Source organism: Zeus faber (genome assembly GCF_960531495.2).
Source record: "Zeus faber genome assembly, chromosome: 5".
NCBI lineage: Eukaryota > Metazoa > Chordata > Actinopteri > Zeiformes > Zeidae > Zeus > Zeus faber.
The window spans coordinates 33,584,046-33,597,887 of NC_137192.1; the positions used below are offsets into that span (position 1 = coordinate 33,584,046).

A 13,842-nucleotide genomic window follows, 5' to 3' on the forward strand; every position below is an offset into this window, starting at 1 on the left:
GAGGGAAGCTCGAGGGAGATGATTCAAGCACAGTTTGCTGATTGCAAAGTACATGACATTGGGAGGGTTTTTGTTTTTGCTTAATTTAACCAAAAGGCCTCGACACGATAATCGATACATAGGACCCAACGTGAGCAGTATAAGGGCTGCTCAGCACTATGGATCCAGAGTCCAAGGTGAGCGTCCAGCGCAGCATAGTGATGGACGAGCACCGAACGGAGGCGTCTCTTCCGCCGCCGCCTGCAGCGCACGTCCACAAACCCCCCCCCCCCAAAAAAAAAGCTGAGCCCGGCCGTCAAAAATGGATGTCGATTGCAAATAAATGTTGAAATTAGCCGGGAACAGAAAGCTTTGGAACGCCACTGGCAATGTATTACGCTGTCTCGCCTTTCGGGCATGAAATAACTTTTTTTTTTTTTTTCTTTTTAAACAGTGAAAAAAGGAAATGTATATTTTGGTCTGTGAGGAACGCACAGCTTTGGAGGCACGGCAACAATTGCAGTTGGAACTCAGGCCGCGGGGGAGTGTGTGTGTGCGCGCGGCGTGGGGCCGGCAGGTTCATGCGCTCCGCCCCAGAGAAGGATTTGACGCAACCCCTCACCGTGACAGGGGGATTGGTTATCCATCAGTCAGGACTTCTGGAAAGGTCTTAACGGGGACTAAAGGCTGTCACGGCTGCACGGTGCCTTTTAAGGGGGAACAATCGAGGAATGCATACAAAAAAAAAACAACTAAAAAACCCCAAAAAAACAAACAAACAAGGACACAGCCCGGCGAGCCAGACCTCCCTCAGGGTTTGAAGGGAGAGATTTTACAAAAGCACAGAGGCAGCGGGAACAGAACCAAACTGCATTTCAGGGCTCACTTTTAGCAGCAGTTCTGAAGTGCTTTTTTTTCCCAGCCTTGCAATCATTTTAACCGGAGAAGGTTTGGGGATGCCAGCAGCGTGGTTCAGGGTGAATGGCAGGGATGGACACATCTGGGGGTGAGGGACATTTCCTCCGAAATGGAATCCGGACCGGACTGCTCGGTCTCTGAGCACCAAACCTCAGCAGCCATGAGGGCAGCAGAGGACGGACGGCACAGATCAATCACGGCCAATTTGGAAAAACAAGCGTATAAAATATTACTGATTGCTTTTAAAATGCTTCTAAACCGGACCAAGGCTACAGGAGCAAGTTGCAGTCAAAGGAAAGCACTTGCCATTCATCGCGGTAACGTGATAAGGATATTGCGGCTATTGTTATTCATTAAGTATTTGGGCTGCGTAGATTGATCATTATTTGGTGCGTGACTATTCCGATGCGGGTCAGCTGATTAAGGCGGCCTTTCCAGTTGGATTAAAAAAAGGTGTCACAACAATTGTTAATAAGGGTTGACTGTAAAACGGTCAATCTTGCTTTGTGTGAGACTTTGGAACACAGAGGGGGTTTTTTTCCCCAGAAAATGATGTCGGGCCTATCAGTCTATTTCATTTTTCGAGGCGTATTTTATTGGAATTTCGAGGCGTATTTTATTGGAATTTTATTGGAATTTCGCAGCGTTCAAGGACTGTTAAACGGAAGACAAATCACAGCACTTTCTGTCAGCTTTCTGTCCACCTGCACATTCCGGGGAGAATATGGGACCGAATCCAGTATTTCTCGGCGAACCCCCACCCGCATAAAGCTGTCAGCCCCCCGGGCAATTATTTTGTTACCACCACGACAGAGCAGGCTCTAGGCTCTAATAGAACAATTCACAACAGGCCGCAGTAAAAGCAGAACAAGTTGAATTGTGGAGGGTTGTCTGAAGAGCCCAGAGCCTCCCCCGTGCAGGAGCAGAAAATAACATTTCCGAGGGGCTCAAAGATAAAAGCTGCAAAATTGGCGTCAAGAAACGAATCGAACGTACCTGCCACATCGCTCTCCCCGTGTGCAGTGAGCGTACTCCCAGGCCGCTGCAGTGAAATGTGCGTGGTGTCAACGGCGGAAAAAAATGACTTTTTGTGTCGTATCTACATCCTTAGGTCAACGCCTTCAAGCTTTGAGTAGTCATTGCAGTGTATGGATACCGGGTTTAAGATTTTTTTGTTTGCCGCAAATCCCCCAATTTACTAGTGACTGGTTTAATTTGCATACTTATTTGGAGATTGCAAATCCCATGTCTTTGCTCGTATGAACCTGTTATGATTTGATCCGTTCTATTACATTGATAAATCAGGGTCAGGCTTATTGCTTATCATGCCTGATCACTTTCCAAAGACATTTGCTTTGGCTACTCACTTCCGACTCTAGGTACCGTCACACGGTAACGGTGGACTGGTGGCGGACACTTTTTTCAGAGTAAGGTTGTGAGGTCTATTACGGGAAATTCCATCCCCTTTGAGCAGGTTCAAACAAGGAATTCATAATGACTGCGACATTACTGACAAACACATTGAATACATTTTAAGCTTCGACGAGGGGCGACTGGGGCGAAGACCCGGATCGAACCAATTGCCCCCGTTTAATAAGCACAGATGATTTATGAGCACCCTGTGGCAGAGGGCCTGGACGCTCTCTTCCTACTCCTTTCAATAGAATGTCCCCCCCCCCCCGCTGAGGTACCGAGAAATATGGTGAGTGTGATTCTACGGAAAATGGCGAGTGGAAACCTGCCCGCCTGTGGATCTGTCCTGTCTGGAATCAATAACACCGCTGCCTGCTTCGCCGCTTCCAAATCCGGCAAGAATTCGGGAGCCGCTCCGCTTTCTTGCGTCCCCGCTGCTCCCCGAGCCGAGGACAACGGGGCTTCCACGGTGCGGCGCGGGGAACGGGCAGCGGCGGCCGCGGCGGAAGGAGCACGCCCGGCTGATAGCTGTCCCACGCAGCCCGTAATTGCGCGGGGAGGCCCGGTGGGCGCTCTGCCGGCGCGTCCCCGCGGCGCCGAGACGACCGATTCTGAGCTGTTTTTAATTAAGGTGGGGCCCCTCCGCCTGCGTGTGCGCACACGCAGAGAACACCCCAAATGTTCACCTCCTGTCTCGGCTTTGATTTTTCCCTCGAACCTTGAGTTCATTGAATTAGGCTGGCCCCACTTCTTCCATTCTTTCAGAAAGCACAAAAATCAATTTGGAAGTTATTTTTACCTCGTGTCCCGACTCGGCCAATCTGAGATGGTCAAACAACAACCCAGACATGAAGCAAACATCGGAGGACGGACGATGCTACATTAGCGTAGAGACCACCTAATCTGACATCCAGCCACTCAGCCACAAAGGACGGGGACATTGGCCATGTGTTTTACAGCAGCAAATCAGTGCTCAAAACAGCAAGAAGCAAGGTGTCGCCATTTGTTTTATTTAAGCCCGGCTAACATCGTTTGAACTTTTATAACTTATTGGACTGTTGATTTCGCCAAATAAAAAAACCCAATTAATTAAACCAGTGGACTGTAAAATCAAAAATGAACACTAAAGCATGCACAAGATTGCGATGACGTGCTCCAAATGCACAAATTGGACACACACACACACACACACACACACCTCATTTGGGTAAAAATATGAAACATTTATTGGTCCTATAACAAAGTAAACAGCAGAACATGTGAATTGTCAGAGGAATGTGCTTATGAATTATTTCCTATCATGTCTCAAAGGCAGGCCAAGGTTGATCGCTATTGACATGTTGGAGGCCTGATGTCTCTCTCCTCCTGTGTCCTCGAGTTGTCCTTAGGTTTTTCGGCGCCGCTTTGCCCGGCGTAGACGGGGGCAGAGGCTTCCTTCCTCAGAGGTAGAAACCCCAATTTGGACTGAGGTCTTGGTCACGTCTCTGAAGGGAAAAGTTTTTGAGACGGAGGCATTAACGGTCATTGATGCACTGAGGCTTATGCAGTCTAGTAACATTATCCAGTGTAATGACAACAACAGCATGAGGCCAGACTGTGCTGAGGAATCCACAAATACAACATGGATAAAAAAAAAAACCAGACCACCCGGGACAGCAAAATCCTTTCCATGGAACGGACATACCATGGAGGGGAGCCTTTCCACATTACCTTCTCATTACACACGCTACATTGAGAAATCTAATGACAAAATCCTGCTCTGAAAGGAAATGGCATCGAGCTGGAGCCCAGTACGGCACCGACCTGAATTATCACTCAATGCCTCTGCTCATTGATGACAATGCAGTCCTGACCACTCGAGTCTGCTTTGTGAACTCCTCATTATCACAGGCCCCCCAAGAAAAGGAAAGTATGGAAAAATTGCATTGCTTCAGTATGTTAAGCACACATATGACGTGCTCACAACTTGCCAATGCATTTTTGTTTTCCGACCCAGTGTGCAATGGTTTTGATCTGTAAGACCGTGGGGGGTGGAAAATCCAGCAGACTGCAGCGGTCCTGACGGATGGAAAAAAAAAAAAAAAAGACAAATGCAAGCGAAAGCGCGATACCATTTAAGTTCCCGATGCGACAGTCTGCCTCACTGCTCACGAGCAGCTCATCCAAAGACCACAAGCTGTACAGATTGAAAAGGACTTTGAGGAGCGAAGCCTGCGCTGCCATGCTCAATCCAGCCTTTTCCTAGAAGAGCAGCGTCTCATGCAGTTTCTACCCTAAAGGGGAAAATAAACAAAAACACCCTGAGAGCAAGGCTGGAAGGTGTGAGGGAAGAATGCACATGATCAATCTTGTGAACAATGATTTACATGTTCTATATAGGACAATAGTCTTTTGTGTGTTACGTAACTTTTAAAAACACATCGCCTTGGGGTTTCTAAATCTCTTTTAAATCTGGCTGCTGCTGGAGTCTCTCAGAGTTGATATGAAGAGACTGGTCTCTAAACAACGTCCAGTGTCGTACTGAAAACCCAGATACCGTTGCGTCCTCGCTCAACCTTGTGTGGAGACGGAGGGGCAGCTTGACAGAGCCTTGTGTGTTTGTTTCATGGCAGAGTCAGACCGCACCTGCGACCGGAGTTTGACCGTTAAACCATGGTAGGAGCTCCGGATTGATTTGATTTGATTATTGATGACTGAGTTGCCATCGTCCTGTAAATGACAAGCTAATCAACGTTACACAACCTGTCACCGGTACAAAACCCTCTTTGCCAGTGGCAGGGGCAGACCGATCAGAACGCTGCTTTGGAGCAGCTCTGAATCCTTTCTCTTTATTCTGCAGAATAAATATCTTTAATACTCAGTTTTGTTTTTCCTGTAGCGGGCAGATAAACCTCACCGACCACGCAGGAGAATTTCTCCAAAAAAGGTCAAATGGACAGCTGGACTAACGGCTATTTCAATTGTAACTTGACAGAATCGTGGTCCATTCAAGACCCGGAGGAGATGGATGCAGGCCGGGTGCTCGGACACGCTGAGGGCATTCTATTAAAGCAGACTCAAAGTCACAAGTTAATAAAAATCTGTTGTATGAAACTAGATTAGTAAGAGATTAGACGTGGCTTTTTAGACATTATTATAACAATTAAAATTAGGGGAACTCATTTCCCTGTTGTTCCCAAATGTCAAGTAAATATAATAAAATATTAGAATGTATATCTGAATATTGCTTAAGGGAATGTATTTTTGATTGCCATCATTAAATAATCGTATTAATAGTATTACTCTGTCCAGAAACATTTCCTCGCCTACAATCAAGCAAATAATCATCATCCATGTCAAAGGTAAACTTGCTCCATATAAGAAATATGGGAAAATAAATGCCAGAAATGTCTTAAGCTCAGCAGTGTGAGCGGGCAATGAGAGCAGGCACACTGATATTTGGCAGCTTATGCCACGGGCAGACTACGACTTTAAAAGTCGTCAGATCGCTGTTCTGTTCACACTAACCAACTTTCTGTCTTGTGATCGGGAACCTTGATGTCATTGTGGTTTCACACTACGAGGCTGATCGGTGAGAGTGGGTCTCCACACTACGTTTAGTCACGGAAACACGCGTGAATTGACACCGGAAATGACAAGGTACCACTTATTGTGGACATTATTGTGCGGGGATTATTAAATCTTTAATAAATTCTTGATCACTGTTCAAAAAAAAAAAACAACCCAAAAAAAACGAATAAAAGCAGAATTTAAATAAGATATATATTTATATTAGAGTAAAAAAGGTATGTTGTGTTTCTGGCTGCTGCTCCGCTGCGCTCCCATCTCTCCTCCTCAACTCCTCCCCCCTGTCACCCTGTGTCTGCTCTCATTGGCTGTAGCCCGTTGCGTCGCTCCCGACTTGATCCCGACACGACCGGATATTAAACCTCCTCCATATCTCGCGCGCTACGAATTTCCTCCGATCCGGGGCTTTGCTCGGCGATCTCCAAAAACCGGTCGCTCACTGGAAAATCAGGCCAGGATCACGTCGTCTCATCCCTATCCCGCATTAGTCTGTTGTTGAAATATGGAATCCATACTCACACGACACATGAGGATATTAACATGATGTTTACGTTTGCCTTGATGGGAGAGGACACTCTCCCAGAAGGGAAATGCTGAGATGACACAACCCGCTGAGGAACCTAAAGGGGCCCCGAAACCCCCCGTGCTTTGCATATGGAACCGCTTAAGACTTCACATGTAGAGCTTTCTACAGCAAGTTCAACATGTCATTCCCAAATCACTGACAAAGTGCTACGCCTGTCGTTTGACAGGATGGACAGCGAAAACAAAATTCCAGCTCTGGGATTTTGGGTTGGAAACGTGTGTGTGTGTGTATGTGTGTGTGTGTGTGTGTGTGTGTGTGTGTGTGTGTGTGTATTAGAAGCTTGAGATGTCTGTGGATGACTGGTATGCAAGGAGTCTGTCCACATGCACACAGTTCAGTACTCTTCAAATAACCGGACATTTATTCTCTGTCGTCTTTCCCTGAGTTGAGCAAAGGCTGCGGAGCAGAGATAAAGCCTTTGTCCTTCACCGGTGGGAAAGTCTCCTTTTCACACTCCCCAGCCACAGTCACGGTCTGAATTACTAGATTGAGAAATGTGATGTGCGGTAGGCTGGGGCGGCTGGACGAAGATATCGGCAATCTGCGATTGGCCCAGTCCATTGCCGGTTGTTTTTTTTTTTTTTGCTGATTTTTGTCCTTTTATTTTGCCCATTTAACGAAGTGCAGAGGTGCAGTTAAAAGCGTGAGCGGGCAGGAAGTGGTATTCCGTGACCGGCGCTTTTCTCCCCGTGTGAAGGATAAATAAAACGCCGTAAAAACCCTGTTTCCAGGTCATTGTGAGCCTGCCTCTCTCTGTTTTTCTTTGGTTCGGTTCAGATATGGGGGGGAACGACGCGGGGGGGCAGAGCGCACTCAGACACGCGCACCTGTTACCGGGGGGGTGGGGGGCGGGGGGCGGGGACCTTCTACGGGGTAATTACACGATTTGATCCTTTTCTTTTTTTTTTGCGCTATGCTTTTTAAAACGCCTCACTCAGCGATCGCTTTGACCGAACCTCCGCACCGCGGCCGGTGGGGCCCGGTGGGGCCCGGTGGGGCCCGGTGCTCCGTCCCGTGGCCACGTTTGCAAAGACTGCAAATTACTAATTTTACGTCCTTTGGCTTGCCGGTTGTGTCCGGTTTGAAACCCAAATAACCCCACACAGGGTTGCAGAGGGAGAGGGAGACGGGGGCGCATGGAAAGGTGCATCGGGGGCGCCCATCCGCTAGCCCCGCCAAACCCCCCCCCCTCACTCCCACGGTGAATACACGGACACTTGACGGTTGCCGGGGCCGAAACACGTCGCCCAACCCTCACGTGCGGACAGATGACAAAAGGAAGGAAAAATGACAGGTTTCGGTCTTCGCCAAAAGGTCATTTGGGCAGCGATGACGAGTGGAGCCTTGGTTAGCCACAAGAACAAGAACAATACTGGAGATGAAATATCTCCCAAAACCAGAGGCAGATGTATTTCCCTGGATTTCATGTTTTCTTTCCCCTGCTTCTGCCCGAGTAAAGCTTTTGAACGTTTTTCCAAGCCTGCTCTGCTTTACCAGGTAAATGGAAAGAGCTGTAAGACTGAAATTGCTCTTGTTTATGAAAGAAAAATTCCCAACCAGAACTGCCTTTTATATATAAAAAAGCCGTATACAAAAGCAGCGGCACCGCCAACTGGGTCCGATGCCGAGGATTCTCTGAGCTGTGGAGCAGTGCTTCACAGCTCATAATCACAGCAGCCAGCAGATAGATAGCCAAATGAAGTTCAGAATGTATCAGCAATCAAAATGACTAACTAAGTGTCGTAACGCTCACTGATCTTAGTTAGACCAACTCAATAGGATTTTTATGGTTATATTTTTACCTGTCATAAAGTCACAAGGTGGCAAATTGAGGTTCAGCCCGTTTACTGGTCAGTACACACATTTTACATTACCCCCGGAGCGTTTTCCTGATGATAGCTCACAATTTAATGTTGTTTTGGTAATTTGAATGTTGTGGAGAAAAACCTCTTAAAATGACCTTCGGGTCCTGCTGGCGACGGCATTAACACTGTCAAACAAAGTCATTTGTCCGGTAAAATCAATTATTTTCGGACACCGGACCGAGTTTTACGGCACTGGTGTAAAAGTGCAATTGCACCAGAAACTGTATCCAAATCCGCCAAATCCCAAAAGTCACATAGTCCTGCTTTAATATTGTGTTAAATGTTAACCACCTTAATGTCAGAGGATATATTTAATTTAAAATTGTAATGTTTGTCACGCATACAATTCCCCCCCCCCCACACATTTTAATACATTGCAGTGGTCTCTTGAAGACCTGAACTTACATTTCAAATATAAATGCACGGACACGACACATGGCGTTGACGGTGGCAGCATAGCCGGACCGACCGCAGTCCATTGTCATGCAAAGTTACCACCCAAGCCTTATATAGAGCCAGGGAAAAAAAAACATGATAACTGACTGTGCATCACCTCAAAACAATAACGGCTTACGACAAGCATAATGAGAGCTGGCTAGGTTTTTTCAAGGTAATAAGGGAGGGGTCTGTAGAAAAGACATTGAAAAAAAAGAAATATCCACAGCAGATGTGCCAGGTAATACAGATCTGAGACTCATTCTCAAATAAATCTCCTGTCCTGATGTCTCCTCTGTGTTGCGCTGTGGTTTATAGGACTCAAGGTGTGGAAATAAAGCATTATCTATGTTAAAGTTGTATGTGCTGCAGCTGCTATGTCTGACACGAATGGCTTTTATCTATATGCCAATGCAAACAGGGCAGCAGCTGTTCTAACACCAGCACAATGAGATCCAATCAACACATCGTCACAGTATAAAATTACCAGCAATGGGAAATTCCACTATATAAGCAAACACCAGAGTTGAATGCAGCTTTATGACCCTTGCATGATATGGCGCTGCACAGCAGAAATATAAAGATGAGAGATTTAATTTTAATTTTGTATTTTATTTTTTTTAAACAGGGGGCATCGTGAGTGCTTTTAATTTTTTCTTACAAAAGGGAAACTACTTACGTAACGTCTTGAGCAGGCTCTGTGTCAAAGACATCAGAAGTCGAGCTATAACGAGAGAATAAAAGGAAGAAAATATGAGAAATGGTTTAAAAAAAAAAAAAGGGGGGGGGGTTTACCAGGTAAAACAAACTCCAGCGTAAATAACGTTGGACTAACTCGGTTGCTAGAGTCGGGAAAACACTTGAACACACACTGTGGCTCCTAATGGTAGTGCAGCCTGGCCGGAAGCCTGAGTCGCAACCCCAAACAGAGAGGGAGCATTTATACATAGAGTGCAAGGCTCCTCCGTCGCTCCTTGACACCCACCCTTTAGACATGGTGCCATTAGTCATCCTACCTGCCGTTTTCAGCTCACGCCTCACCATTTCTATTTCAGTTTGGCTTTTTGTAGAAACATTTCAGAAAGTTTTCGTCAAGAGATTTCGTCATGTTTGAATATTCAACTCAGATAAAAGGAAAGCGTGCATATTTATGATGTATCACACAAAGGCATTCATATACAACTAATGGGAATGCGCTAGAAAGAAAGAAGTCTAATGCAAAGGTAAAGATTTGGACCGGAATGAGCTGCACGGTACGACTGGTGTGCAGGGACCAGATGGAAGACAATCCAGAAGAAAAACCCTCAAGTGTTTGAAGAGCAAGACTTTGGATTAGGGCTGAGAATGAAACACTCTGTTACAGACTACAGATATCCGAGTCACATTTAATACATTTTAAGACCAAATGTAATGAAATCTAAGACTGATTTTTGGAAAAAATAATTATTCTCCAAGGTAAACACTTTATATCTGGTGCACGGCAGAGAATTATGTAGAAATATAATTGGTTGTGAACAGGATGATTCTCAAACTGTTATTAGAAGAAAGCACTTTAAGTGATTATGTACTGAAATTAATCTCCAGGAATTTCATGGATTTCTCTCTACAGGTAAGTATGAACCTGAACCCTGAACCTAAGTTAAGGGTTTGAGGACATCACAAATGTTGACCTGGATGCAACAAAAACTTGAACCATATTGACAAAAATACATATGGATAAATCATATCAGACAAAATGTTTATGATGAAATATAGAGCTCGTGAGTTTATGACTTTTACTGCGTTTTATTTGTAAAACAGAATGTAAGGTACCTGCGCGCACACACACACACACACATTCAAACACCCACCCACACCCACACACACACACACACACACACACACAGAATTAAGTAGGGTGTAGTGTGGCGTGGCTGCACAGAAAAAGGCCAGATGAAAACTGGACCAACCTTTGAGGACCGGGCAGATGGGTAAAGGGCAACACAGATGACTTGCAGCAAGGCATACCAAGCGGAGCAGGCTGTGAAGGCTTGGCTGGAAAACTCTGTTACAGTTCCATCAATCTCTGCGGTCGTCCACACAAGGACAATAAAAAAAAAGCAGCTATAGGTGATGGAGGCCATTAAAATTGTCAGGCTGGATGCTGCATCTTGACGAATAGTGTCCATTCAGCCAGGGGTTCCTAAACCTTTTATTATCACGGTGTCTCCCCGTTACGCATGGAGTAAAATAAATACATGAAATACATCTACAACAGTCACGCAAAAAAAATATATAAAGTACCCGTGTTTCCAGAACAAACTCAAAATTCCGCCCCCAACTTCGGGACCAGCGAGCAGAGCGAGGCGCACCGCGGCCGCCCGCCACCGCTAAGCGGCGTACAGAGGGCGGGGAGGGAAAATAAATAATAGATAGATAAATACACCGACCCGGCGAGGGGCACCCCCGCCCGCAAACGTTAAACAGAGGGCGGCACAGCGCCGCGGGGGAAAATAAATATAGATCAATAGATAATAGATAAATATATCTACAATAAAAACACACCGTTTTTCTTATTTGAGATCGCTCTAATCGGGCTTTGCAAAGAAATTAAATAAATTAAAATAAGGTACAGGCTAAACAGGGTACCCCCGCCCGCCTTCTTGCGGCCCGGTGGCAAATGCCCGGCAACGGTCCACGGCCAAACTGCATAATGCCGAGAGCGAAGACTCCCTAGTACGGTGACATCACACAGAACACAAGGTAAAACTCCGGGAAGTTTTGCAGAACTACTGGATCCAGCAGAGTGTCAGGGGATCAAGCTAGTTAATTGTCTCAATTAAATTTTTAATGTTACAAAATTAAATAATAACTCATTTCGCTTGTAATCCAAACTCTCCAAAGTGCACATACACATGGAAAGCTGAAATGTAATCTCACGGCGTCAGAAGACGAACACGTTCCGAGTCTAATCTTCCCCCAATGGCATTGTGCCACTAAAACCACAGTCTGAGATAGAAGTGAAAAATATAGAGAACCCGCCTCCACCCGCCCCCTGCAGGGATGCCAAGCTGAGGCCATATGAGCCATATTCATCAGGACATGAAGCTGAGCTCCATCCAGAGGAGATGAACCGTACCGTCGCTGCTTTTTCATCCATTCCAGCCTGATAAATCAGTCACATTCTTCAACGTGGTACAGAACCACTGATGGCGGAAGAAAGATGATGCCGTAAAACAGCACGGGGTAGAAAAAGCTTGTGAATTTATGTCACATAAGGGGACGGGGCAAAGACATGGCAGTCTAAGGTATGGGGGAGGATTTAAAGACCCGACAGAACCTGACCCGTTGACTCTGTAATGGTTATGACTCACTAAAGCATTGCTGCGAAGCACGGTATCATATTAAATTACAACACGAAAAGAACATTTTAACTATAATTAGAAACATTAACCATCGTCTGCACAGTGGGAGAGAGTTCTCTCCGTGTAGCTTGGTTAAATCTAGTTTGGGGAGAACCCCCACCCCCCCCCCAAAAAGCACCACCTCTCCCGCGCAGTTTTCCCCACCACATGCTTCTTGACGTAAACGCACAGTTAAACTTGAGTTTTTAACTGTGCAGGAGGTCGAGGCGGGATTTCCCCCGCACGCCGATGCGCACGCTGCCCATTGACTATCCAAACATGCAGATGGAGCGGCCGACTGACCCAGACAGCGGCAGCCTCAGCGCCATCGCATCAGCATATTATCTCATGTGTCTTTAAGGAAAAGAAAGGAGCGCGGGGAAACCCTACGAACTAGTATCTTAGCCTGCATGAGAGAGACTCAAATGATGGAGTAAGGGTGACTGCACTGGACCTCCAGAGTACATCCACATTTTATTTTGTTTTTAAAAAAAGATGGAACGGCGACGTTTTAAACGACATACCTGTCCAACCCTCAAATTGATGACGAAATAAAAAACAAAAAACAAAACAATAGTTTAAAACATACCCAAAGGCCAATGTCCACCGCAAGTAGCTCCTTCTGAAGGTGCTCATGCTGCAGTTAGAGGAGACGCCTGCTGGAGTGAGCTGCTAAGTATAACATTAGCAGTCATTTCTGCGCTTGCTCCTCTCTAGTCGACTGCCTGCTGAGCGACTGCTGCACGGCTGCTCTTTCTCAAGCTTCTCTATTAACTGACAACAGCTTGCCGTGCGTCAGATTCACGCGGCGTTCGGGGCCTGACACTCATCAATGTGAACATAATTGACAATCATTTAATGAGACACTGGTTAATTACTTGATTTTGTTTTAATCATAACATTTAATCTGAGGCATTTTATTTGATAAAGATTTCCTAATTTTTTCTCGTTTTCTCGTTACTGATCAAAATAAACCGATGATCAATGATTGCAATGACACCAATCTTATAGTATAATTCCATATTGTCTATAAAAGCAATGGAGCTGTACCTGGTATCAATTACAACAAAACCAATACTTAATACATCATTTAGAATCAGGCTGGTTATCTGTAAAAGGAGAACGTGGTCTTGGTCAATCCCTAATCCAATCCAATCCCTGTACTTGTGACAAACTGTAACAAAAGTAAAATGAAGGAGCCATTATGAAATGAACGTACGCTAAGCACAGGACTGAATGAGAATGGAGCTAAATTGGGAAATGTGATATCTCAAATCAGGTCCATTTTCCTTCAACAGACAGATATCATCAGTTCCTTCTGCGTTTTGCGGTGCACGTCACGCGAAAAGATAGTGCCAGCTCTGACTGTGGTTTGTGGGGGGGAAAAATAAAAAAGGCAAAAATCAAGGGTCAGGTTTGGCCACAGAACAGAGGAACAGAGATGCCTGGAACAAGACCTAATCTAATATGAACAAGATCCACTTATCATTTAACAGATCAGCATTAGTATTTAGCATGGAGGCTATTTCAGGCCAAACAGCCTCATGGATTAAGAGCAACATCTTTGAAGTGTCATTAGAGGGATTTAGGAAGCGTTCTCCTTCAGTCGTTAGGAACTGTTCTTCTCCTGCATGGAGGAGCCCGCAAGTACTATTCACTTACACATCACAAATCAACAGTGGCCAATTAATCCTAC

The 13,842-nt window shown here is 45.6% G+C and overlaps 1 protein-coding gene across 2 annotated transcripts in view; it reads right to left on the reverse strand.

Annotated features, from left to right (window-relative positions):
• Positions 1 to 3,575: 3,575 nt before the first annotated feature.
• Positions 3,576 to 13,842, reverse strand: part of rad18 (RAD18 E3 ubiquitin protein ligase) — a 41,793-nt gene continuing 31,526 nt past the window's right edge. The window contains exons 12-13 of one of the 2 annotated variants that reach the window (XM_080001532.1): positions 9,443 to 9,487; positions 3,576 to 3,794 (exon numbers count right to left, since the gene is read on the reverse strand). In XM_080001532.1, the coding sequence (XP_079857658.1) occupies positions 3,695 to 3,794; positions 9,443 to 9,487 (145 nt within the window). In that variant the 3' untranslated portion in view covers positions 3,576 to 3,694. The remainder of the gene's footprint in view (positions 3,795 to 9,442; positions 9,488 to 13,842) is intronic. The other variant, XM_080001533.1, reaches the window with a different exon arrangement.